Source organism: Anopheles funestus, chromosome 2RL (genome assembly GCF_943734845.2).
Source record: "Anopheles funestus chromosome 2RL, idAnoFuneDA-416_04, whole genome shotgun sequence".
NCBI lineage: Eukaryota > Metazoa > Arthropoda > Insecta > Diptera > Culicidae > Anopheles > Anopheles funestus.
Window position 1 is genome coordinate 50,244,307 of NC_064598.1, and position 24,513 is coordinate 50,268,819.

A 24,513-nucleotide genomic window follows, 5' to 3' on the forward strand; every position below is an offset into this window, starting at 1 on the left:
CGTATGGGGTATGAGTGTTAGATGAGTGAGAGCCGAGAGTTAGTTAGGATTGGAACGTGAATAAACGAGGTTGTGCCTCCTTACCTAAAGGGAATGTGTTGGTTAGCTTGGCAGACAGAATATCACAGGGCCGCGAAAACGGACCTGATTTTCACCATCAGCTCCGCCTTGGTGTTGCTGGAGGTTCTGTTGGTGTCCCGTTCCACCGCGCCCCATACGAAATAATCCATTGGATTGAGATCCGGGGAGCTGGGAGGCCACACATTCGGCGCGGTGACAGCCAGGCTCCACAGGATGCTTTAGGAAGTTGAGCAGCTCCTTGGCGTTCCCCAACCGACGCTCGCGGCCCTTCTCTGTCAACAACTGACCTCTTCGGCGCTTGTAAGAGAAGTACCGGAGGTCGTCATTCAGGGCCATTTTCATCGTGGATGGTGCCACCCCCATCTCACGTGCCAACGGCCGAATTCCGATCCCCGGATTTTCCATCACGCGCGCCTGGAGGTCAGCCAGGAAAGCGTCGGTCCGCACGCAATCCCGCCGCTGAGAATGTGGTTTTCGTACTGCCACCGCTTCGTCGTCGTCGCTGTTTTCTCCCAGCTCACTCCGGATCGCCTTCACCGTGTTCAGCCAACACTGCACGCACTGCATGATGTCGCGGTTGTCGCGTCCGGCGCGGATCATCATGATGCATGTGATCCGCTTCCACAATTTACTCTTTTTAGGCATTTTTTTTTTTATCACGGGATGTTTTTACTGCTTGTTCCGTACACTTTTAGCTGTCGAATGACATATTGCTTGTTTTCCTGGGCCCACGCGGTCCCGAGTTATAAACAAAAATGTAACTGTCAAAATTATCCCGAACACCCTGTATATTGTTAAACCCTCCAGGTCAACAATAAACGAAATGAAAAAAAAGATCAAGTGTGAATAAAAGCTGTAGTGGGCAAGATGGAAAGGTGCAGTGTTAACAACCAAAGACTCCGGCTTAGACAGTCAAATTCGCCGAGGGAACCAAAATGGCTTGAAAGGGGAGGACCGTGCAACTTTCGCGTTTTGTCTTAACGTCTGCTCCCTCGGGGGTGGTGATGAAAACAAATAATTGAAAATGAGGATTTTGTAATTTGGAATTAGCTTTTATACTAGCTTGACAATTAATCAATTATGGCCGCTTGTGGAGTTCAGAATTAATCGGCCGTATCGGGGAAATCGATCGTTCCGCAAAGGTCGCCGCGGTGCACTCATTTACACTCATTTCAACTCATGGAACCGCTCAATTACACTCATTGCAACTCACACGCCTCTCATTTACACTCATTCAAACTAAAGCGCCTACTAGATTGAAGCAAACGCAATATGTTTGAAAACAAATGTTATACACGGCGACGACCGTTCCCATTTGCATGGAAAGAAATCCGCGACTTTTTGAGCAGCGGATTCGGGGTGCATTTTGCTTATGGTTGTGTTTAAATATTTCTACTGATGTTATAGAACATGAATGTTGTTGCAAGCTTTATGGGTATTCAAAATTAAGCAAAAATATGTTTTAATTGCGAGTTTTTACATGTTTTACTTAAACCCACGAAACTAAATTTCATATTTTATATAGCTTGAGAACAATAAACAGGTTTTTTGTTTTCAGTACGCAAATGACATAAAAAGGTACCTATATCAATTCACAACGAAACTGCCTTTCAACTCAGTGCATAACTGTTTGTTCAAATACTCTCAGATAGCTGCGCTACAAAATGAGTTACACCGCGCGACGACCTTTGCGGAACGATCGATTTCCCCGATACGGCCGAATATCTCTTGCTTTGAATGCGTTCACCATTTCGGCGTTTTTTACATCACACAATCTAAAGACACATTATTGCTAGCTAAAACAAACATCGGTTCATTTGTGGTGCAACATTTGTCTTCGACCCGCTTCCAGGTGACCTTCACCGCTGATAGCGTCCATAACGTGTTCATATCATACTAGATCTCTCTTTTTCGTTTGACATAAACATACACTCTTTCTTCAGGACAACTTTTTCATGACGTAGGGTAAGTGTCCCAGTTTTCGGCAGGTTAGTGCAGCTGTTTTGCTAAAAACGAAAAAACACCTATTATTTGCAATATTTGTGATTGAAAGTGATGTTATTTCGGTTGATAAACTTTCGTAGTATCTTTCTGCATTTTCATTTTCGTGATTCTAATGCGTTTTATGTGCAATATTTATGAAAATGTAAACATTGGTTTTGTTCCTGTTTTCGGCAGCAATGTTCCTATTTTCGGCAGGCTGTGTTCCTATTTTCGGCAGCGTAAATAAGGGCCGTTAAACGTTTTCAACGATTGAAATGAATAGAAAATTGAATTTTAAACACTTTTCCACTCTTAGTTTGCTAATTTTGTGGCCGCAAAGTGGTTAAAAATGTATTTTTATGCTGCCCGTTTCGACAATTTTGCTGTCAGATTTTGCAGTTTTCATGCTTAATCTAGTAGACCACGCTGTCATTGCATACAAAATCACACAGTTTTGTGCTGTCAAACATCATCTTTCGGCATGTACCCATTTTCGGCCGGCTTTAAAGTGAAAAATAAATTATTTATCGAATTTTTAAAATTTTTTAAAAAATAATATAAATTTTAGAATCATTTTTATCATTCAGAAAAGTGCTTCATTCATTTTTTTCATGCAGTGGTTTCTTATTTCCAGTACCTGCCGAGTTATCGACTGACAGCAAATTGGACGAAATTTTGTTAACACTTTATGAAAATTGCGATATCTCGGTAAATATTGGGCTAAATGCAGCGAAACTTCGTATTTGGAGAATACCTATTGGTATTTACGTTTTAAAATAATGTTTGACCGCATTCTATAGCGCATTTGTGTATAATTTAGCTTTTATTACACACCTGCCGAAAATAGGTACACTGCCGAAAACTGGCGCACTTACCCTAGTAATAATTCACAGACCAACAAATTTTCCACGGAATCAAAAACTCAGAATACGATACGAACCCGGAAGAATATTTTACGAGAAAATAACAGGGCACCAAAAAAACTATAGACCTTAGGTGACCTGCTGTCGGAATAAGGATGGAGATATGGTCTGTTACCAGCCAGAGGTTGTCTCTGCCAGTAGCCGAACAGTAGCCGAACTGATCAAGAATGGAGGTTTGGCACTGGAACAAGAAATTCCTCAAATGAATATTGATGAATGGGATAGTGAGTCATTGTGCCTTGTGATTGGAATCTTGGCATCATCTACCTAATACTACAATATCTACTTGTACCCTTCGTAAAATAGATAGTTAGAAACTATTACAGAGGATTCTGAATCGGAAAATTAACCACTGACCAGATCTTCAAAATGCAGCAAATCTTGGAGAAGATGGCGGTGCAACAGCGCCACTCCTTCCATCTCTTTTTTGATTTCAAGGCCGCATATGACAGCATAGCCAGGGTAAAACAGTACGACGCAATGAGCTCTTTAGGCCAATGAGTAAGACAAATACTTGCCATTCGTACGGCAATGACTAGCATCACATGTTAGATGATGATGAACTAAAAACTCTCAGTTCCCTTTGCTACCACCAAGGCTCTGCGCCAAGGGAATAGCATTGTCCGTTACGCGGCACCATCGTGGGGACGGACGCTTCTTCAGAAGGACGTTCACCGGACCACGGTTCAGAGGACGCACCGCACAGGAGTTCGAGTGGCCAGTGCCTTCCAAACGGTCTCCTACGATGCCGCTTGCGTGGTCGCAAGCACTATCCCGTTAGTCCTTCTCCTAGAGGAGGACATCCGCTGCCACGACGAAAAGGTAGCGAGGGGAAGTCCAGGACCAGACATACGAAAGCGGCAAAGGGAAGAGACCATGGGACGCTGGCAACAACAATGGACAGCCGGAGCGGGGCAGCCGAGATCGCCGGGGATGAAGACGAGGAGAATTATCCCGGACATTATGTCCTGGGTAAATCGCAAGCACGGAGAAATTGATTTCTATCTCTCTCAACTCTTTACAGGGCATGGGTTTCTCCGGAGCTACTTCGTCGAAAAAGGCATCCTCGACGGCTCGCCAAACTGCCCGGTGTGTGAACACCAAGTGGAAGATGTCGACCACGTAATGTTGCACTGTCCACGGTTTGCTCGAACCCAACACGAGATGCAGCAGCAGAGCCACACCCACTTGACGATAGAAAATCTTGCAGCGGAAATGTGTGCCAACAGCAACACATGGGAAGCAGTCCGGACCGCCGCAAGGACCATCTTCAGAAACCTCCAAGTGAGATGGAATGAGGAAAGTCCACCTACGGCCAGACGGAGACGACAACAACGACGGCGGAACACGGAACAAACGGGACCGCACCAAAGGATGACGACAACGGAAGCAGCAGCAGCAGCAACGAGTAACCAGAGCAGCAGCAGGAGCTAGACCCCACCGGAAGTAGCGGCTACGGACGGGCGGAATTAAGCAGCAGCAGCAGAAGGAAGGCACGAAGCAGCAGCAGCAGCTGAGACAACTAGGACGGATGACGCAGTGGCAGCATTGGAAAGCAGCAGCGCGTCAACAGGATGGGTGCATCGCACAAACGTTCCTGCATGGAGTACTACGCACATCAAGCGCATCGGCAGGGTTCGGATCAGGTCGAGGAGTGGTTTAGTTAGGGTCCCATCGGCTGCTGGGTCCGCTTCACGGGCGCCAAGGATATGGGATAGCTTGTCTACACTTCAACCAAGAGCTAGAGAGGGCCATCCGAGTCTCAGAGGTGGAAACTTCGGGGACCATCTTCTATAAGTCAATCCAGATCCTGGCATACGCTGATGATATAATACATAATAGGTTTACGGCGCTCCTATGTAGCAGACGGCTACCAAAGGTTCTAGCAGACGGAAGGAAACCTCAGGTTGGAGTTTAACGAAGCAAAAACTAAATTGATGTTAGCTACAGTCTGAGCAAACGTTTCCACTCAAACCCCCTGTCGCAATAATCGAAGCCGGGATTATATAAAACTTATATAGTTACAGTACTTACATACGGCCCTATAAAAAAATCTCTATGCACATCTAACAAAACCCTCCTAGCCTCGTTCAAGAGGAATTCGATCCAATGGATTGGTCGCTGGTCGGACGATAAAGCAACATCGCTGAATGCGATTGTAGCCGGTATATCTCCTGTGGTGGAATTGAAATCCGTTGCAACTGAATCTACGCAAGGTGAGATCAGATTCTCTTCCGTCGGAGGTTGCTGCTCGTACTCTTCGATTCGTGAGTTCAGCGACATTGTTTTGGGACTGCTTCGAAGTAAATAGAGAAAAGCGAATTAAATAAAAATAAACATACACGGCGTGATGGTGTATGTGATAAACGACGTAGGTTCCACACGACAGGGCCTGCTTTCGAATCGCGTGCTAGGACTGACTATCTGGCGAAATTGTTCAGAAATGGCCGGCATGACCCCAGAGGTCGTTAAGCGAAGAAGAGCGTGAGAGTGTTCGCGTTTTGGCGTAAACTTTCGCGTTTTGGCGTAAAGTCTGCATTAATGCACCATGTGTTCCATATGAACATCCATATCCCGGGCAGGACGAGTACGACGTGTGGAGAATTGCCAATGATTTTCATTTGCGTTGTACAGCGCAATGTGCAGGGCAGTATGTTAAATTGTATAGAAATGTATGTTACAATAAAAGCATTGTGCATACTGTGCTGAGATAAGAAATAGGCCTATCCAACCACCTCTCAACGTGGCGACATCAGGGGCACGATTTTCAAGCGTTCTCTTCAATTTATCGGCGGATGTCATCGACATCATCGGCCGGCGGTGTGCGACGCGTACACCTGACTGAAACGCACCGATAGAATTCGATGATTGGAGCACGTGATGAGGATGCCGGACTCATGTCCTACCAGTAAAGTGCTCGTCAACGATCCGTTCGGCACGAGGCGAAGTCAGATCGGATGCAGCCGTGGATGGAGGACTGCAGCCCTGGGCCGAGTTTCCTGGAAACGGATTGGCGACCGGGCCATGTCTTCGTGATGTGCTCGACCATGAGTACGCCAGGCAAGAAGAAGAAGCTCCCCTCAACCCCCACCGTCATCCACCCCTACTCATTCCATCAATCCATTACGGTGTTCCAGGAGGTATTATTCCTTTGCAGGTATTAATGCTCCCTGCAGTTTAGAAATCAGTGGCCTATCACCTAGTTCTTCGAAATTTGTCCATCCCAATGCGACATCTATTGTCCAGGTGGCCCAAACTACTATTTCGCTAAGGGCCACCGAGGAGCTTTAACCGCCACTGCTTACCGCGGCATGGATAACAACGTGTGGTACTTACCTCGTAAGGTTCCTTGTCCAGTAGCCTTTGGTCAATATATATATAATGATTTTAAACACTTTTCACAGGTGCAAAACTGTAACTACAATTGAAATAAACACCTCTGAGAGCAAACGCAAGTGATTCACTCAATACACCGGACGGATGATTCATGCTACGCGCGCCGGTACGGCAGTTTGACATTCAAAAAATGTTTGTTTGATAAGAATTTGATAAACATAATCAAGGTACATCTGGTGGTCCTGCGGTGGTCTTGATGAAAAGTTTTTTTTGCTCGGTTTGGCCATATGAAGACTTATTTTACTACGTAGCACAATAGTCAGTCCTTGCACCGGGAGACGGTCCAGATGAGATTTGAAACCCGGTCCTGTCGTGTGGACCTGCGCCGTTTATCACATACACCACGTGATGTATACCCAGTACCGGGTCGCCCCGACTGATCAAAAGATATAATGGCGGTTGCGTGAAACATTATACTTTTTTCCGGTTGCGATTGGTATGGTTAATTGTTGAATTCAACCTCGAGCGCGTACCAGCAGAAAATAGACGGTAAATTAATTTAATTTGTAATTTGTCAAATTGCATAACCGCATCCTTATGCCAGTGTGCGATACATTTGTTCAGGGTAACTGCAAACCCTGTGGGGGAATGGATTTTCGGAATAACTCACCTCGTGCTCAGGTTAAATATGGTTCACAATCCCTGCTCAAGGTGGTTGTCAACTGTCAAACATAATTCTTGGCCGCGCCGAATGACGCTCGCACTCCGTTCTTGGCTTGCTGGACCCTTTTCCGATTTCGCGTTGTGGTCAAAACGTTTTCCTTCGTGCATTATTAGTCCACATAAGTAAAATACTGAGAGTCTCGTTCGAATAAAACACGAACGCGACGAACAGTGCACATACGCGTATTCCTCCCTGTATCGCGACCAAACTGTACACCGGCTGAACAGCTTTTGCATCGTTTACACACAAATACACGGTACGAACGGTACACACTACGATGGCGGATTCGGCCACTGAAAGCACAAATGCAAGCGCAGCCACAGCGGCGGCCGCCGCAACAAACTGGGTGCAAAAAACGGAAGATCAGGAGATTTCTAATCTGGTAAGTGGTATTCTAGTTGAAGTCGCGATATTAGACCGTTAACTGGTGTCGTATCTCGTGTCAAACGTGTGCAGGTGGATGGGTTAGTTATCGCAAACAAGGACAAAGCTAGTGTCGAAGGTAAACAGGACGCGTCTACAGCGAAGCCAGAACATGCGGAAACTCCCGTAAATGGTGCCGCAGTAGCAGCTGGAACCGCTGCTTCACCTGCAGGATCAGAAGAGATCGAAACTGTGAAGTAAGCATTGTACTGGAAAGTGTGATTAGAGTGGCCGTAGCTAGTGAATAATGAGTTTCTTTCGTTTACCCGAAAACTAGTCCGGCCGATGCAAGCCTGCTGATGAAAATCATTCGCAAAGGTTTAGTCGAATCGAAGCTAGATCTGGAGGTGCAGCGCAAAGACCCATCCTCGCCACTACATTCCGTCAAATCGTTCGAAGCTTTGCACCTGAAGCCGGAGCTGCTACAGGGCGTGTATGCTATGGGATTTAACGCACCATCGAAGATTCAAGAAACAGCCCTGCCGACGCTGCTTGCCGATCCGCCTCAGAACATGATCGCCCAAAGCCAGTCGGGAACGGGCAAAACGGCTGCCTTTGTGCTGGCCATGCTGAGTCGGGTTGATCCGCGCAAACCTTATCCCCAGGTTATCTGTCTCTCGCCAACGTACGAACTTGCGATCCAGACGGGGGAAGTCGCGGCGAAGATGGCAAAGTTTTGCAAGGAAATCAAGCTCCGGTTTGCTGTACGTGGCGAAGAACTACCCAAAGGAAAGAAGATAACCGATCACATCATCATCGGAACTCCGGGCAAACTGATGGACTGGGGCATTAAGTTCCGTGCGTTCGATCTGCGCAAGATTTCCGTGTTTGTGCTGGACGAGGCAGATGTGATGATTGCTACCCAGGGACATCAGGATCAATGCATCCGCATCCATAAACAGCTGTCGTCGTCGTGTCAGATGATGTTCTTTTCGGCTACGTACGAAAAAGAAGTGATGGACTTTGCGGAGTACATCGTACCGAATCCGATCATTATACGGCTGGCCCGGGAGCAGGAATCGCTTGACAACATCAAGCAGTACTATGTTAAGTGTAAGAACCAGGACGAAAAGTATCAGGCCATCTCAAACATCTATGGTGTGATAACGGTTGGGCAGGCTATCATCTTCTGTCATGTAAGTTTGTTGCGAAAGCTCACAAATTTGTGTAATTGTTGCCGGCATGAAAAAAAAATCGTTTGATATTTTTTTCACCTATTCTTTCTCTTTCGTAGACTCGAAAAACCGCTGGATGGTTGTCCGGTAAGATGACCCAGGATGGTCATTCTGTGGCAGTGCTGTCCGGTGAGCTTACCGTCGAGCAGCGGTTGGCCGTACTGGATAGATTCCGTGCAGGGCTGGAAAAAGTACTCATTACAACGAACGTGTTATCAAGAGGCATGAATCAAGAATTCTTACCAAGTGGTGTTTTTTGCGTGATGGTTATCATTATTTTATCTTTCTTTTCACAGGAATCGATGTCGAGCAGGTAACGATTGTTGTGAACTTTGATCTGCCGATGGACCAGAACGGTCGAGCTGATTGTGAAACTTACCTGCACCGAATTGGTCGCACGGGTCGTTTTGGTAAGCCATGGTTTATATTCCGTATATTGTATTTACTAAAACAAATTCTTCCTGACGTAATGGCCTTCTAGTTCATGTATGCCATAAATGAATTTCTAGATTAACATTTCTTACTATATCAAAATTATAGTTTCGACCTTTGGTGTGCTTCTATGTTGAAATATTATGGCAATTGAAGTCGTATGGCTCCGTCGTATTTAAAAATTACATATAAAAAAATACAACATATTAAAAATATTGTGAATATTTCCTTTTTCAGGCAAAAACGGTATCGCCATCAATCTGGTCGACAGCGAACACAGCATGGACATTTGTCGAACCATTGAGTCGCACTTCCAGAAAAAGATTCAACTTCTGGATGCTGAGAATTCGGATGAAATCGAAAAGATTGGCTCCTAAACAAGCGCTGCGGAGTTGCAAATGCGTATGACGGCATGAGATTGTGCTAAGTAATTTAGCTTTTAAAAGCAAATTTTCGACTTTACCGCAGAACGAAGGTGGCGACCTAGGATAGAATTACTTCATGAAGCTTAAACTTCGACGATGAAAAACAAACAAAGGAAATTATCGCTAAAACAAACAGTTGATATTGACAATGTGCTTTTATTGTTTTGAATGATATTATGCTACCGAATGTTGTTTTTAACTTTCACTTTAAACATATAATTATGTAGGAAAAAGGTATAAACTAAATCAGAAAATTAGATGGAGAGATTTTGAGAAGATGTAGTTAAACTAGCTTTGATCAATTTGAAAAAGAGAATCAAAACTGCGGCAAACTTTCTATTCAACCTAAACTAAAAGAACGCAGCCTAATTTTGAGACAAAAGATCTATATTTGCATATCATATATCGTTAGTTGTCTTTTCTTAGCATATGTAGAATGAAATTATAAGCAAATTCTCAGAGAATCTCCTAGCAACAGACAGCATTTTCTTATTTCAGCCTCAATCGCATACAGTATAAACACAGTATTCGTTAAATTTTGCACGATTATGACATTTGTTTCGTTAAAAGGTAGATATTTTCAACCCTTTCGAAGAAATCTGCCGGCTGGTTGGATATAATCTCATGTTTTTCTACATGCAGCTCGTTGTGTAAACAGTATTGTTAGTTTTTTTAGTTGCACTGCAGTGTCTCGTTCGTTTATTTAGCATTGAACTTGCGTAATTGATAGAGTTATAAAGTGGAAAAGGTGAGGTAAACATGCAACCGGCAGTGTGTTGGTGGCGCTATGTTAGGCGCGCATCCTCTGCTCTTCCATCTGTCCCATTCCCAGCAACCGCACGCCGTTCGCACAAGCTAAGCTTTCTTCCTAACTCAACGTCAACACGTTGTCATTCTTCGCTTTTTGCGGCAACGGACGTGCAGCGTTTTTACGGCACTCATCTTTCCAGTGGTTCCAGCAACATCAATATTCTGCGTCCAGTTTCGGGCTCGTGTTACAAGCATTCGGTTAGAGAGTTTGCCAACAGTGCACCAACGATGACGGCTAGCAAATATCAGATTGCGGAACGTGGCGCTCCCAACTCCACGGACTACCGGGTTTACTTCAGTGAGTATAAGCGTAACTAACAGGAAATAATTACACTTTACTTGAATGTCCGTATGCGGTTGGAGGGAAGTAATCGATTTTCCCAATTAAGTGCATACGCCGTGTAGTGGTTGCATTTTTTATTGCGACTGTAAGCAGCCTTCGCCTTGGAGTGGTGAAGTTAAATTGCATAACCTAAAAATAGTCAAACCGCGCTTTCGGCGGCTCGTGAAACTACGCTGACCCCAGCACCGCCGTACGACCGAGAACTTGACTAGTGCTAACGGGGAATGAATTTACATTCGCGGAAGTAGCTATGACCTTCTGAGTAGATTTACGTTATCGCCTGATAAGCGTGGGGATTGTGTGATGTTTAGAAACTTGCACAACTAGAAGCACATCTGCGGGGACGAGTCGATTACTGAAGGTGGGCCACAAAGCAACCGATTGTTGATATCTTGCAACGATTAGAAGACGAACTTATCAGGCTGCAGCGCGGGAAACACTTCTGCTTGAGTAATGAATCGCGATAAAGATCTCTACCAGGACGATTGTCACCGGCAATTTAATTGCTTTATGATAGATCTACACGCGACTATTTTCAATTGTAGCAGGCAAATCAAGTGGTGTATTTCGTGTCATTACAGAGAACGAAAACGGACAGTCCATTTCACCTTTGCATGACATTCCGCTGTACGCGAACGATGAGCAAACCGTCTACAACATGGTGGTGGAGGTGCCTCGCTGGACAAATGCGAAGATGGAAATTAGCTTGGCCGAGGGTTTGAACCCGATCAAGCAGGATGTGAAGAAGGGTAAACTGCGCTTCGTCGCCAACTGCTTTCCGCATCATGGCTACATCTGGAACTACGGTGCATTCCCGCAAACCTGGGAAAACCCCGACCATCTCGACTCAGATACCGGTTGCAAGGGCGACAATGATCCGATCGATGTGCTCGAAATTGGGTCACGCATTGCCAAGCGTGGCGAGGTAATGCAGGTGAAAATTCTCGGCACTATTGCACTAATCGACGAAGGCGAAACGGACTGGAAGATCATCACGATTAACGTGAACGATCCAGTCGCAGATCAGCTGAACGATATCGCTGATGTCGAGACGGTATTCCCCGGTTTGCTACGTGCGTCGGTCGAATGGTTCAAGATCTACAAGATCCCGGACGGCAAGCCGGAAAATCAGTTCGCGTTCAACGGGGAAGCGAAGGATGCTGCATTCGCGACGAAAACGGTCTCTGATACGCACCGGTTTTGGCAGCAGTTGTTAAATAAGGAGGTGGATAATAATGGAATTTCTTGGTAAATATAAACGCACACAAGGTTGAAGTATGTGAGGTGGTAATTAATACGTAATGTGATGCATCTCTTATAGCCTGAACACCACCGTAGATGGATCACCATATCTGGTAGCTAATGATGCGGCAGATGAAGTGTTTGCCAAGAGTGCAACCGGTGGTAATCCCGAACCCGTTAGTGAAGCGCGTAAGTATCATTTTGCTTTCCTATTCTCCAGGAGCATGCCTTCCATGAGGTAAAGCGTTAAGTGTGAAATGCTAAACTAAGCTGTAGTTGTGCTTTAGTTGTTGATATATTGCTTACTTTTGCATGTAATTACAGTAAGTTTACGCGTTAACGTTGCTAATGCTTTTCTTTTCGTTTGCTTTTTTCTTCTTTTCTCATATTTCCATTCAATTGTTTCACCGTGTAGTACACAAATGGCATTTCCGGTCGGAGAACAGCTACTCAAAGCTGTAAGAACCGGATTTGCTCTTTACCGCCGTATTGGAGAATGTTTACTAGACTTTAGTGGGTGAAATAGTTGATGGTGCTTGTGTATTTTTTTAAAAGATAAATAAAATGAATGTCAACCAAAGAATGTAGTTATGAGTTAAAACTAACGTATTGATAGCTTTTAGTATGTTTTTTTTTGGTTCTTTTTCGAAACAAATCATTACATATAAAAAAGTTAACATAATTTTTCCTTTTTCCAATTCTCACAGTTGGCAAATGGCACTACATATCGTTGCAGTAAGCAAAACAAAACGGAATGTATCAATAATTGATCGTTCCCAGTGACACATTCAACTGCATACAAAAGGGCACGACTGCAAACTTCATTCGCAAACAGTGTATGAGCTAAGGATAATATTGTCAAATCATCACCCGATACAGTCTGATCGTCCAAATCGGGAGGGTGAAATATTTATTTAATGAAACCAGCACATTGTGTAATGCATGTATGTTCGCAAAAACCAAGAAACACTTGGAGTAACGATAGTGAGAAATGTGTTAATGCCATTTAATAAAAAACGTATTTAACCGAAGGTTCAGCTCAATACACATCCGTTAACTATAGTCCATTTAAAAGTATTGACAAGGGTGTTTCGGTTGTTTTCTCTCTTACTGCTTGTCCCGTATCAAATTGAGAACATTATCGTTGGAATGTTTACTAAAACCATTATAGCTTTTCTATAGGTAACATTCATGTTACTCGTAGCTAGTTGGTTTGCCAAAAGTGTTACAAAATAACTCAGAGACGCACAAACGATCGAGCCATGATGTAGAATGAGCCTAACTAAGTTGCAATATACAGTTACTTCCCGACTTACGCGGATAATGGGGACCGGAAAAATCCGCGTATCTCGAATACTGCCTGACATATAGTTTATACTTCCTTTCCAGGGGTCGAGTTATTGTGTCCATGTTATAAAAAAATTCAAATTTTAAATTTATCCGTTGATTTGGATACAATGAGTATTTTTCAAGCATTATTGTATTAAACGCAATAAAACGAGTATTTTTGGTTGATTTATTTATTAACAACATATTTATTTAAATCTTGTCATGGCAATAGCAGCAAAACTTTTTCCACCTTCATGTAGTTTTATTATGCTGAGTTTATCGGCAAATGTAATAGCACATTTCTTTCGTATTTCACCTTTCTTATGGATATTTGCCATTTTTTATAATTTGCAGCACTTTTGTTAATTAAGGAATCAAGGAACAAAATGCGTCCTCTTCGTGAATGGTTCTAATGAATTTTGACAATTCCCTGGTGAAGAACCTAATTTGGTATAATAAACCCAACATGCTGTCAAACTTGAAAATCCGCGTATCTCCGAATTCGCGTAACTCGAGTACCGCGTAAGTCGGATATTGACTGTAACGTTTTTACGCACTCGCGATTGTCTAAGTCATTGGACAGTTTAAATATTAGCCCAAGTGTTAGGTTATTGCGATATTTTATTACGTAGTTAAGCAGAAAAGACAAGAGCTGGTTGTGTTTCATCGCGTTACGATGAACAAATGGTGTAAAATCGGCACGAAATTTTCGCTTCGGTTGTATTTATCTTCCCATACGGAATTGAAAACGCCTAAAAGTATGCTTTTTTTACTTAGAAAAGATTGTTCTTTTCTCTTTTAAAATAGCGAAAGAATCCTCATGGCAATTGAGAAGTTTTTTTGTATGAATTTAAATTCTTTTTAGACCACCTTTCTAGGGTGGCAAAAAATAAAATAATATTTCGTCACAATCTCCTCAAATTGTATAAACTAATGTTGTTAAAAACTTATTTCATTCGCATAGATGAATATCCCAACGATTTCGAAAGCGTTTATTCAAAACTGCGCACTGCAGTAATGGTTGACGGAAAACTGAAGCGTTAACAATCGAATTTCGTCCTTTGCTGTTGAATCCTTGTGTCACGGAATGTCATGGAATGTCTGCGGAACTGGTCCCGATTGCGCAAACTCGCCGCACCATCAAAAACGGAGGGCGGAAAAAGGAAACGCGCGGTGAGAAGAAACCTACCCCCTCACCCCAAACCTGCAGTCTATTGAACGAATAAGGACAGCAACGAATCGGACCATTCCGCTGGACGCACGGTGGCACACTTTTCAATCGTAATCGTGCTTTTCATCGCATCGGAAGCGTACGTATCCGTGCGCGCTAGTGAATTTCCGTGCTCGGTGGCATCTTCAATTACGCAGTGTCGAACAGTGTATGTGTGTGTGTTTTTTGGTGTGCATGAGGGTAAATGTGTGTATTTCGACATTCCTTCATTCTAGCTCCTTAGGCGAGTGGTCTTTGTGTGGTGAAAAGGAAAGAAGTTTGGACGACATTGGCGTTCGATCAAAACAGAGACGCGTTTAGAAGGTGCGTCTACGTCGGTTCCATCCTGTAAACAGGAAAGGTAAGGTGCGTGGAATAGTAGGAACGAGCAACTAACACCTGCAGCCATCCTCCCCCAAACCCCCGAAACGGAGGGAAAAGGATTTACCTATAGTTCGGTGAGGAAGCAAAACGAAAAAAAAAATATCGCTACAGGTCAACAAGCCTGAAGTGTACAGGTGAACGGAAAGTGTTCACCGTCAGTCAGTTCTCTACCAATTCCGGAGTGTGTGTTATCCGGTGGGTTAAAAATTGTTGGTACACCTGCACAAGCTAACCGCGTGAAACGGTTTTGCCAGAGGCACAAGTGACAAGAGTGGCAAGTTTTCCTCATTACCGTCTCCTTATTATCGCGTGAGCGAGTGGCAAGTGTGTAAGTTCAAGATGCATAAGCTTTGGTTTACCTTCACGGTGTTTCTTGTGCTGGCCACGATCGGTTCGTACGCGGTCGATGCCAAGAAGAAGCTGCTCAACAACAAGTACGGCGATGGCGACTTTGAGTTCATCGATGAGGTAAGTAATATTTGTGCTAATATTTTTTTTCTACTACAAAATTATGGAACCTGCCATGGGTAGGGAGGAAAGAACACTTCATTGAAGCTATTAACAACAAATACGTGAGAAGAAAAAAAAACATCACACTTGCAAAGAATAATTTGATTTAAAGCTTCTCCTATAATTGAATTTACGCGATTCAGTTTTGACGTGGCAATTTAGAGTTCGATTATCACGATCCCCCCACCCTTGATAATACGTTATCCCTGATGAATCAGAATCCGGCACACTAGTGCGGCACTGTTTCATTATCCATGCATTTATTTACATAATCAATGGAGGCGCCCAGTAGTTGTGCGTAGCCTGCGGGAGTTACTGCCTACCGACTGCGATATTTAAATTTATTTTATTAACCACCGACCACCGCTTGCAGGTGGATAAAGTTAGCAAAATGTTTACGCTATTTAATTTAATGTTTAAAAACAAAATTTTCCGTTGCCACGATAATAGACGTGCTCCGTGAGCTGGAGCATTCCAAGAAGAGTTTTCACAGTTCCACGAATGATAACTATAGCCAACCAGTATTTTGTTGGTAGTTTAAAGACTTTGTCGTTTTCTTTCTCGCTTTCTCTCTCTCTATCTATCTGTGTCATGTTTTACCCAATTTAACGACTCTTAGTTGTGGGTGAGCTAGAGATTACAGCAACAGGACCTTTTGTTGGTCTGTGTGTGTCTGTATGCCGAAGGACAAAGATTACGGGGTTATCTCAATTACAGTTTGCCTGCATCGCATTTTCCGGTAGTCCGTTACCTATCCGGCCAAAGAAGGTGGCAGGCAGAAAGGGAGATACACCCCGGGACCCGGTGTCCTGTTACGTCCCAATTCGCACCAGTAAATCCAGTGCGCTGTGCGTTACGCTTCGCTGAAGCATGTGGAACACCGTGCTGGTTCGCAGAAATATTACACAAACACACCCACACATGCATGTGCCTGTTTCTTCCGGGCCGGAACGGGTCCGACAAAAGGCGTACAAATGGTTTAATTAAGTTACGCGACAAATATGTTCTGGTGCGCGGTACGGTGGCTTCTGCCATCGTCCAACAATCGGATATCGTGTGGATTGTGTAGCGCGAAGTTTCTACAAACTGCAAGCACCTTCCGTGTCTACTAGTACGGCAGTGAAACCCCCCCACCGGTACTGGCCAGCCAGCTAATAAGATGAGCAACCACCCGGCAAACGAGACACGTCTACTTACTGGAGAAGCGATTGAAAATGCTCCCCGTGCTTAAACTGGAGTTCAACTCGCAGGGCACTCTTCTCGTGTACGGTGGACCCGAGTCAGTAAGACGAACCTGTACTGGGACGGTGGACGATGGAAACGATGACAAACCATTGAAATTAATTAGCATGTCATAATCTGGTCGTTATACGTAGGTACTGAGCGCAAACGCGAAGGATTATGATACGTTCGCTTCGAGACGACACACGATCGTCTTTACGGTGGAAAAACAGGCAAAGCAAAGAACGAGGTGCAAACCGGAAGATGGACTTGATAATGAGCATTTGATCTGCCTTTTCATTGCCCGGTTGAATTGGTGCCGAGTTTATCACTCACTGTTGTGCCGATGGGCGAGACGTAGTTACATGCCTTCCAAAACTAGTGACTGGATGATAACACAGGGTGTACCATATATTGTGATAACCAATGCGTGGGGATTTCTTGTAATACATTGGGATACCTTTTATCCGGGTGGCGATTTTTTAAAGAACGATTTGTCCAATATGGCGTCAACATCGGTAACGAAAAATAATAAAGACTTTAATATTGAAAAACACAAAATGCTCAACTTCAAGATGCAGATTTCTTTTAAAATAATAAGCAAATTTACCTTTTATCCGTGTTGTTCGCTTTTTTGTCCAGGGATGTGTACGGATTAACGAAATTCCACTGCAAATTGTAAACTAAATATGCTTTTGAATGATTTTATTATTCAATGAATTGGGGAGGTCTTGATACGGCCTGGTTCTTAAGAAGGAGAAGTAAAAGAAAAAAATAGTCCTTTTCGATACAGAAATTTAAAAATGAGTCCTTTACAATTGGTTTAGTTACTTTTTCAAAATGAACAACGGCCAAGTTAAGCGACCTCTGATTGCCACACACAAATCAGGTTATGAATTGTTCCGGTTAAATGACCACGATTTCTCGAGTTATACAAAGGCGACTTGTTTGTCACCATAAATCATCCCCTTCTGGTTTCGCCGAAGGAAAAAGTTAGGTCCGGTCATATATGGCAACCTTGTGGGAAACATTTTAATTTCGTAAGGATACGCACACAAACCACACAACATTAATAACCGGCACATGGACCGTGGGAGACATTCCAAAAACTGCTAATTGTTGATCCAAAATTTGTTAACGCAATTTTCAGGTATAATGTGATGGATGATAAAAATTATACAGAAATTTGCAAAACATTAATAAAAATGTCCATTTGTTAGTTGATTTTAAAAATATAAAAAAATCAATCATTTTCTTCATGGTTCACCCTGTAGGTAGTTACAAAAGTATTACAGCGAGCAAAAGCTCGAAAGTTGGCATGAATTATGTGCCCTGTGCATGTTTTGTAACATTAATCAAACTATATAAAGAAAAATGGACAGACAGAATCTCTTCTTACGATACCAGAATAAAGTTAGAAAAGAAGTCCTGAGCCTATTCCGTAACCTATCAGCAAACAAACGCGCCTTCCTTAACACCTAGCAAAGAAACTCAATAAACCCAGCACATCCCACGGGATGTCGATGCGTAGATCAAATTGAATACGAATTATGCGATCGAAGCAAGGTCACGACAGAACGTGGAAAATGTTCGTAAAAATACCTACCCCATCCGCGACGGAAAGGGCCCGAAATGAAATGGAATTTAGTTCTCCGTCTTGAGCCGATGCTTTGATCCACAGCCGCGTGTCGATTCTTCGTACACAAGCCACCACGCGGCGACAACAGAGAATTCCAACTCCAAACACCGGCGCATATTCTATCGACGACCGATTCGACGGAAATTGATTGTTTGCCTTTCGATCCGTGGCAGGAAACTAAGCTCTGCCGCCATTGCTTAACAAAAGAGAGAGAAAGGGAGAAAAAAAGAACGGATGGATACGGAGATGTGAAATCGCTCGGAAGACGAAGATCTACATACTTTTTTCCTGTTTTTGGGTTTCTCCTCTTTGTACATTTCATTTAAAGGTTCCATTTTGTTTTTGGCTTCCCGCCCATGCCGGGTGAAGAGCTTTAGTGAACGATTTTCACTGTGCCGCTTGTTGGGCCTGTTGTTGTGTGGCAAACCGATTGACGAAAGGAAACCCATCCTAAACCGGCACACCAGGCCACATCTCATCAGACCAAAGCATAGCCAAGTAAGGCAGAACGTCGTGGAAAAAGCAAACCTCATTGGGCTAACCATCGTTGCAGGACAAAAAGGCGGTGGAAAATGGGGAAATTGAATGGTTCGACAGATTAATTTCACTTTTCCCCGTGCCTGATTCCTGATAACCTAGCGGTGAAAATCGGACGGAACGGACCGAATGCCTAGTGCCTTCAATGTGACCAGGTTGCACCGTAAACGGTTTGTAGCCTATTGGTTTTTGGACGTTTCTATCGTTTCGGGGAAATTAAGGTACAACGTTTCGCAACATGTGTGTGTGTGTGTGTGTACGTATGCGTCCGTTTCCGTATGCTTAGTGAAATGGTCCGGTCACCCCTCTTCCCCAAACATTCCCGTCCCTCTCAAACCGTACCGAACAGGATTATGGTGTTGGGTTGGATGGAAATTTGCGTTCTGTGGTAAGCAATTAGGCAGCTTGGTAAAGTTTTCTTCCCGAGCGAGTTCGCAAACGGTAGAAAGCCTAATGGCATGAAAGGATTTTTGGATGTACAGAATTAAACATCACAAGTTGTTGTAGTGCTGTCGGTTTGGAGTTGGACATGTTCTCCACATTTTGCCACGGAAGGGCATTTGTCCCCGATGTGGTTTTGCTTAATTATGGTTTTCTTCTTCCCTTTTTTGGTATTTGGTGCGTAATAATTCGGTATTGTTATGGTAGCTTTTATGGTATCGTAAACTATTATTAGCGATGGGTGACTATTATTGTTTGTTATGTAACTACTACTACTACTACTACTACTACTACAACTATTCGCCCATGATTAGGAAGATCCCAGGCGACAGCCATATTAAAAAGGGAACTAACACATTTATTTGCTTAAATTGCATTTTGAATATTGTTACCGCTTTTATAACGAATTTGATGTTAATACCAATTAGACTGCAAGTTTTAAAAATTTCCAATATAATAGAACAAATGCTTAAAGTTCATACCCGCATAATGGAACTCAATCGTTTGACAAGAGGTCGCGCGCGTAATACCTTGTCTGTTGCGTGTGACACGCGCGAAAGCTTTCAATTTAACGGAAGCTTTACATTCATCTTCATATCACCTGAGCAAATTGAAGGATTGTGTTTGGTGATGGTAAATCCAGAACGCTTTTTGCGAATCTACGCTGACTTTATCCTTGAAAAATCGGATTCGACTTCAAGGAAAATTTCGGAATCGTCTCTGATGCTCCTCCGTACACGGATTACTACTGTTTCCGTATCGCTTCGGTTTACTCTGATTATTCCTGTAGCTTCGGCTACTACTCCGATTATTCGTACTCCCGACTGATTCGAACTAGCTTAAAATGGTTTCTTAATCAGTTAATTTTAAGCAGCACAATTCGTTTGCTATTGATATGTCAGTATGTAAGACACAATTGGTTGTTAGCGAAAGTTGTCCAGCAGTTTTCTTGTGGTTTATTCAACGCCTTTTTAAGTAATTTTTATAAGGGTTTTCTATGAATTTTATGGATAGTAGCTTTCTACAGGTTTTCTACATTTTTTATCAGCGTTTTGCAGCACCGTTCTTTAATTTTATTTTAGAATATTCACAATTTTCCAAGAAAAATTCCAGCAGCATTCTAGAAATTTTCCAATAGTTTTCTACGAACTTTCCTGCTACTTTCCATGAATTTTCCGAGTACTTTACGTTTTCTCCGTATTTCGAGCAGTTTATCAATACTTTCTCTTATATTTCCCTCTTTTGGATCGATCCGACTTTCGCCAAATAAGCATTACACGGCACGATACGACCGGTTTCAAAATCCCATCCGGACCGTTCCCCTGTTCGCAGGACTTCCAGGAGGGTAAATAAAGTGAGGGAATGACGGAAACGGCAGATCAAGACCTCTTAAGGTTGTACATTGTGCCAAAAAAAAGATTTTACATATTCTTCCGTTTAATCTATCGTTGGTGCGTTCGAAAAACAAAGAACTTGAGTAAACAATGTTTATTTATATTTTTGCTAAGCTTTTATGCTGTCAAACCTTATGCACAAAAAGCTTTGAAAAAGCTCCATTTATTTAAAAACTATATTTCTCTTATGCAATACTCATTATAAAGTAATAACAAGCATCTGTTATATGTATATTTTTAAATTGTAATGTCTGCCCATTAAAAAAAAATCAATATAATTTCCATTACCTTTCAATAGCTCCGTATACTTACAGACAAACAAAAAAAAAAGCTTCCTACACGTGCTAAACTGTGTTTATTTGCGTACTGCAACATTATCAACAAGTGCAAATAACAAACCATTATACTTATTTTTTCCGCCATAAAAAAATATTCCATCACATACACACCAAAAAAAAGCTTCCTCGCGTGTAAGAAAATGGACCAAAATTGCACACGGCCAAGCTTACATAATATTTAGCACTACAATCAAGAAGGTATTGCCATCCGTTCGTTGATGTCAGCATCAGCAAACAGCAAAAAATAGAGACAGTAGGACAAGCAGAACAGACAGACAGGCTTGGAGGGAGAAGCAAAAAAAAATAGAACCCACTGGCGCCTGTCGGGCTACCGGCGAAATAACAGCACAAACCATCTCGTAACGTTTTTAGTTTTATTTCCTTTTCTTGTTTATGTTCCGAAACCGAAATAGTGTGATGCTGCGGTTCGAGCAGCATCCGTTCTGGAGGGTAAAGAGAAAAAACAAAATACACTTCCAACCCGCTCTCATTGGAAATCGTATTTGCGTTCGACGGTAGCTTCAACCGTGGCGCGTCTCGTTGTCGCGCCAAACACGTTTGCCTTTAAACCATTTGCCACCAGTTTTGTTAGCCTTTGTACACTCGCTTTATATAAGCGATGAGTTGGGATTTTTTGGGCAAATAAAATTTTATCACACCATATCACTGGTTGGTGTGCCAATACAAATCTGAACGCGTTTCGTAACAATAGATCAGACCAATCGACGGGTAATGTTTGTTGCAGGAATAACATGCATTTAAGCTAATCAGTTTGCGTTGAAAAGAAAGAAAGAAAAAAACCATCATCGACCATTCGCACAAACGATAGGTGAGTCCTTCCTCAACTACGGCAAGATGCCCGTCAACGATTCCAGGCGAAAGCCAAATAGTCGTAACCATTTCTTGCGCATTCAATGGTTGCATCCCCTTTTAGCAACGAGCGGACAGAAGTACTTCTCGCAATAAAAATAAAGTCGTTTTCGTTGCATCCCTACAGCGGTGCTCAGATCAGTGCTCAGTTTGCTTCGGTGTCACTTTGTGCTGCATTTTCACGCTGTTGGAATGCAGAGGTCGTACGGGAAATATCTTCGCTAGTTGCACCTTCCTTCAATGCAAAATTCCATTTGTGAGAAGGAGCGAACAGAATAGGGAGAAAGACAAAAAATCCTTCCAGCCAAACCAAAAAACCCACTGTCCTTTTGAGCAATAGAAAATGGTTTTGAAATGCTTTGCTGAGTGATAATATTTTGTTTTTTTTTTGCATACACATTATAAAAGTATATCCACTGGAAAAGAAGGGGGTCGATGGTTGCAAGTGGTTGATTGTGTGGAGGAGTGTAGAATAAATATAACCTTAACGATATCATCCGTGGTTAAAAATGGAAAACAGTGGTGGGGCGGGGGGGTTGAGGGGGTGGTGGGAAGGAGGAACTCACTCACACACGCACTTCAAATTGCCTGCAGCCATATCTCATTCTTAGCGGTGAGAACAAATGGAAGCAACATTTATCATCTCGAAAAATAACCCATTCCATGCGTCAGTGCCTTCCTGGTCCCCGCATTCGCTGGCTCTTCCTGGTCCAACCACACACACACACGCATACATTTTTGGATGATTTAAATAGTCCCCAGGTAAGCATTTCCACTCCTAGCTTTCCTATTAGCTGCGAAAGGAAAGCGTTTCCAGGTTCGGTTTTTGCCTTTTTTTTCTGCAGGAAAACCCCCGTTGAAGATGGCCCTTGCACCACCGGCCTACCATTTAGTGTCAATAGCATTTATCACTTCCACCGACAGGTGAGTGCTTAGCACATGGGTTTTCTTCCACCGTTTTTGGTTAAAGCTGCTTCCTACGGTTTTTGCAATATCAGCTGAATGGAACCGTGTTGATAAGCAAGCAAAACTTGTGAAGGTGTAGAGTATCTGCAATTTAGCGCTTGTTGGTAAAGCACACCGGAAACATATACACTTGGCAATGGAAATGCTGGTGAATTGAGAAAATGAATGAATTTACAGAAGAAAAGGAAAAAAAAGGAAGAGCAAACAAATGAGAACAGAACCGCTAGAGAGCGTCGATTTGCATCTGGGAAAATGAATTTTTAAATCCCAATTTGCACTAGGCCCGGTTTGTGTGTGTATGTGGACATTGCGATACAGACGAAGGGGGGGCCACCGTGTTGTGGTGATGTTTGTGTGAACATTGCACAAAGACACACACACACACAACAGATATTCGCCTCGAGAGTGGCTTCCTGTGGTTTGGGTGGGTTGGGGGGGAAGTACCGCAAACCGACAATGGGCGGATATGGTTGCGTTCCCTGCTTCCGGTCCGGTTGTGTCTCTATCTTCAAATGAGCGAAAGGTAAGGAATGTAAATCGGCCTAAAAGGGGGTAACCAGATGCGAAAGGTAAGGTGCCCTAGCACAAAAATATCTTCCCTATCATCGGGCACAAGCAAACGAGGTCAGACCAAGCGAAGCTAGGTACGTTTTGTGTTGTGAGGTCAGGTTTGCGAATGGTTCAGTCAGTCAGCTAGTCAGTTGCTTTTTCCAACATGTTCGTCGTGTCCCCGGCACCGGTAGGGTGGAATGTCGGTTTCGTTTGAAGATGTGTCTTCATTTGCTGTGTAAACCGCTTCCCCCTCCAACAGGAACCCATCGGAGTTCCGAACATGACATGATGAGTATGAAGCAAACGAATGCGCACCAGAAATCAAACTTTGAATATTTCATTCGACTTCTTCACCAACGCTACACACGGTGCACACGGTGCAAAAGTGTCGATTTCGTTGTATTTCTTTCTATAACTTCGGTCAAAAAGACGATGAGAAGAGCGTGACCTCCGTGCACGTTTGACTGCTTCGTTCCAACCCTTCACATCCCTTCGCAACACTTTGCGGTAGGTTTTCCCCCCTCTTTCTCTCTCTCTCTCTCTCCCAATTTCTTGCCCCACGGTACAGCAATTTGGGCAGAAGTTCCTTCTCGGACTTGCTTTGCATTAAATCTCCATTTTTGGGGCTTTTTGTGCCCGGCCAAGTTTTCCGTTTTTGGTAACCTTACCGAACCGAAAATCGGGCCGCCGTGACGTTGAATTGTTGGGTGGTAAGTTTTTCTGCCAAAGACAGCGTTTCGCTAACCATTGGCGCTTGACGAAGCGTACGATGGTAACGGTTGTGGTTGGACCGGGGTAAAATGGGTCTTAATTTTAGCTCGCTTTGTTTTAAGTCCTGTTCGGGGCAAAAATTCTTTACCACCAAACGGGAACACATTTGCCGCCGGGAAGCGGCCAGGGACCGGAACCACACAGCCGGAAGTAGTACGCCCGCAGTTCGTTGTAAGGGGACTCGTGGGGGGTTTCAGCAATGAGCGGACGTGCACGTGAAACTTTCCTACAGGAGAAGTTTTGGCGCAAAAGTTAGCCGAAGATCATCAGTGGGTGGGTGGGCGAGTTTTGGGAAAACGGAGGAGAAGGCGGGCGTTTTTGTGTGTGTGTGTGTGTAGAAGTTGTCTGTGTACGTGTACGTGAATTTGCTTGCGCACCGGCAAAGTACGTCGTGCGTGAGTGAATAAGAATTGGACAGTTTTCCGGTTCGATGGAAACATGGGATTTGACTTTA

General features: G+C 43.4%; 3 protein-coding genes across 8 annotated transcripts in view; all 3 read left to right on the forward strand.

Annotated features, from left to right (window-relative positions):
• The first annotated feature begins 7,021 nt into the window (after positions 1-7,021).
• On the forward strand, positions 7,022-9,635 carry LOC125775070 (DEAD-box helicase Dbp80). Its single transcript, XM_049445539.1, has 6 exons — positions 7,022-7,429; positions 7,504-7,667; positions 7,748-8,606; positions 8,705-8,867; positions 8,942-9,055; positions 9,315-9,635. The coding sequence occupies exons 1-6, from the start codon at positions 7,325-7,327 to the stop codon at positions 9,452-9,454; spliced, it is 1,545 nt and encodes a 514-aa protein (XP_049301496.1). The 5' UTR covers positions 7,022-7,324; the 3' UTR covers positions 9,455-9,635.
• Positions 9,636-10,077: 442 nt separating this feature from the next.
• On the forward strand, positions 10,078-12,942 carry LOC125775075 (inorganic pyrophosphatase). Of its 3 annotated transcripts, XM_049445549.1 has the most exons (5): positions 10,078-10,250; positions 10,453-10,610; positions 11,237-11,903; positions 11,977-12,086; positions 12,313-12,480. In XM_049445549.1, exons 2-5 carry the CDS (start codon positions 10,541-10,543, stop codon positions 12,357-12,359), a joined length of 894 nt encoding a protein of 297 aa, XP_049301506.1. In that variant the 5' UTR covers positions 10,078-10,250; positions 10,453-10,540; the 3' UTR covers positions 12,360-12,480. The 3 variants fall into 3 exon arrangements, with proteins under 3 accessions (XP_049301506.1, XP_049301505.1, XP_049301504.1); XM_049445548.1 differs by lacking the exons at positions 10,078-10,250; positions 12,313-12,480 and adding an exon at positions 12,605-12,942 and having other exon boundaries at positions 10,257-10,610; XM_049445547.1 differs by lacking the exon at positions 10,078-10,250 and having other exon boundaries at positions 10,257-10,610.
• Positions 12,943-14,354: 1,412 nt separating this feature from the next.
• Positions 14,355-24,513, forward strand: part of LOC125775062 (proteoglycan Cow) — a 91,540-nt gene continuing 81,381 nt past the window's right edge. Inside the window, exon 1 of one of the 4 annotated variants that reach the window (XM_049445532.1) lies at positions 14,355-15,288. In XM_049445532.1, the coding sequence (XP_049301489.1) occupies positions 15,160-15,288 (129 nt within the window). In that variant the 5' untranslated portion in view covers positions 14,355-15,159. The remainder of the gene's footprint in view (positions 15,289-24,513) is intronic. The other 3 variants (XM_049445531.1, XM_049445530.1, XM_049445529.1) reach the window with 3 other exon arrangements.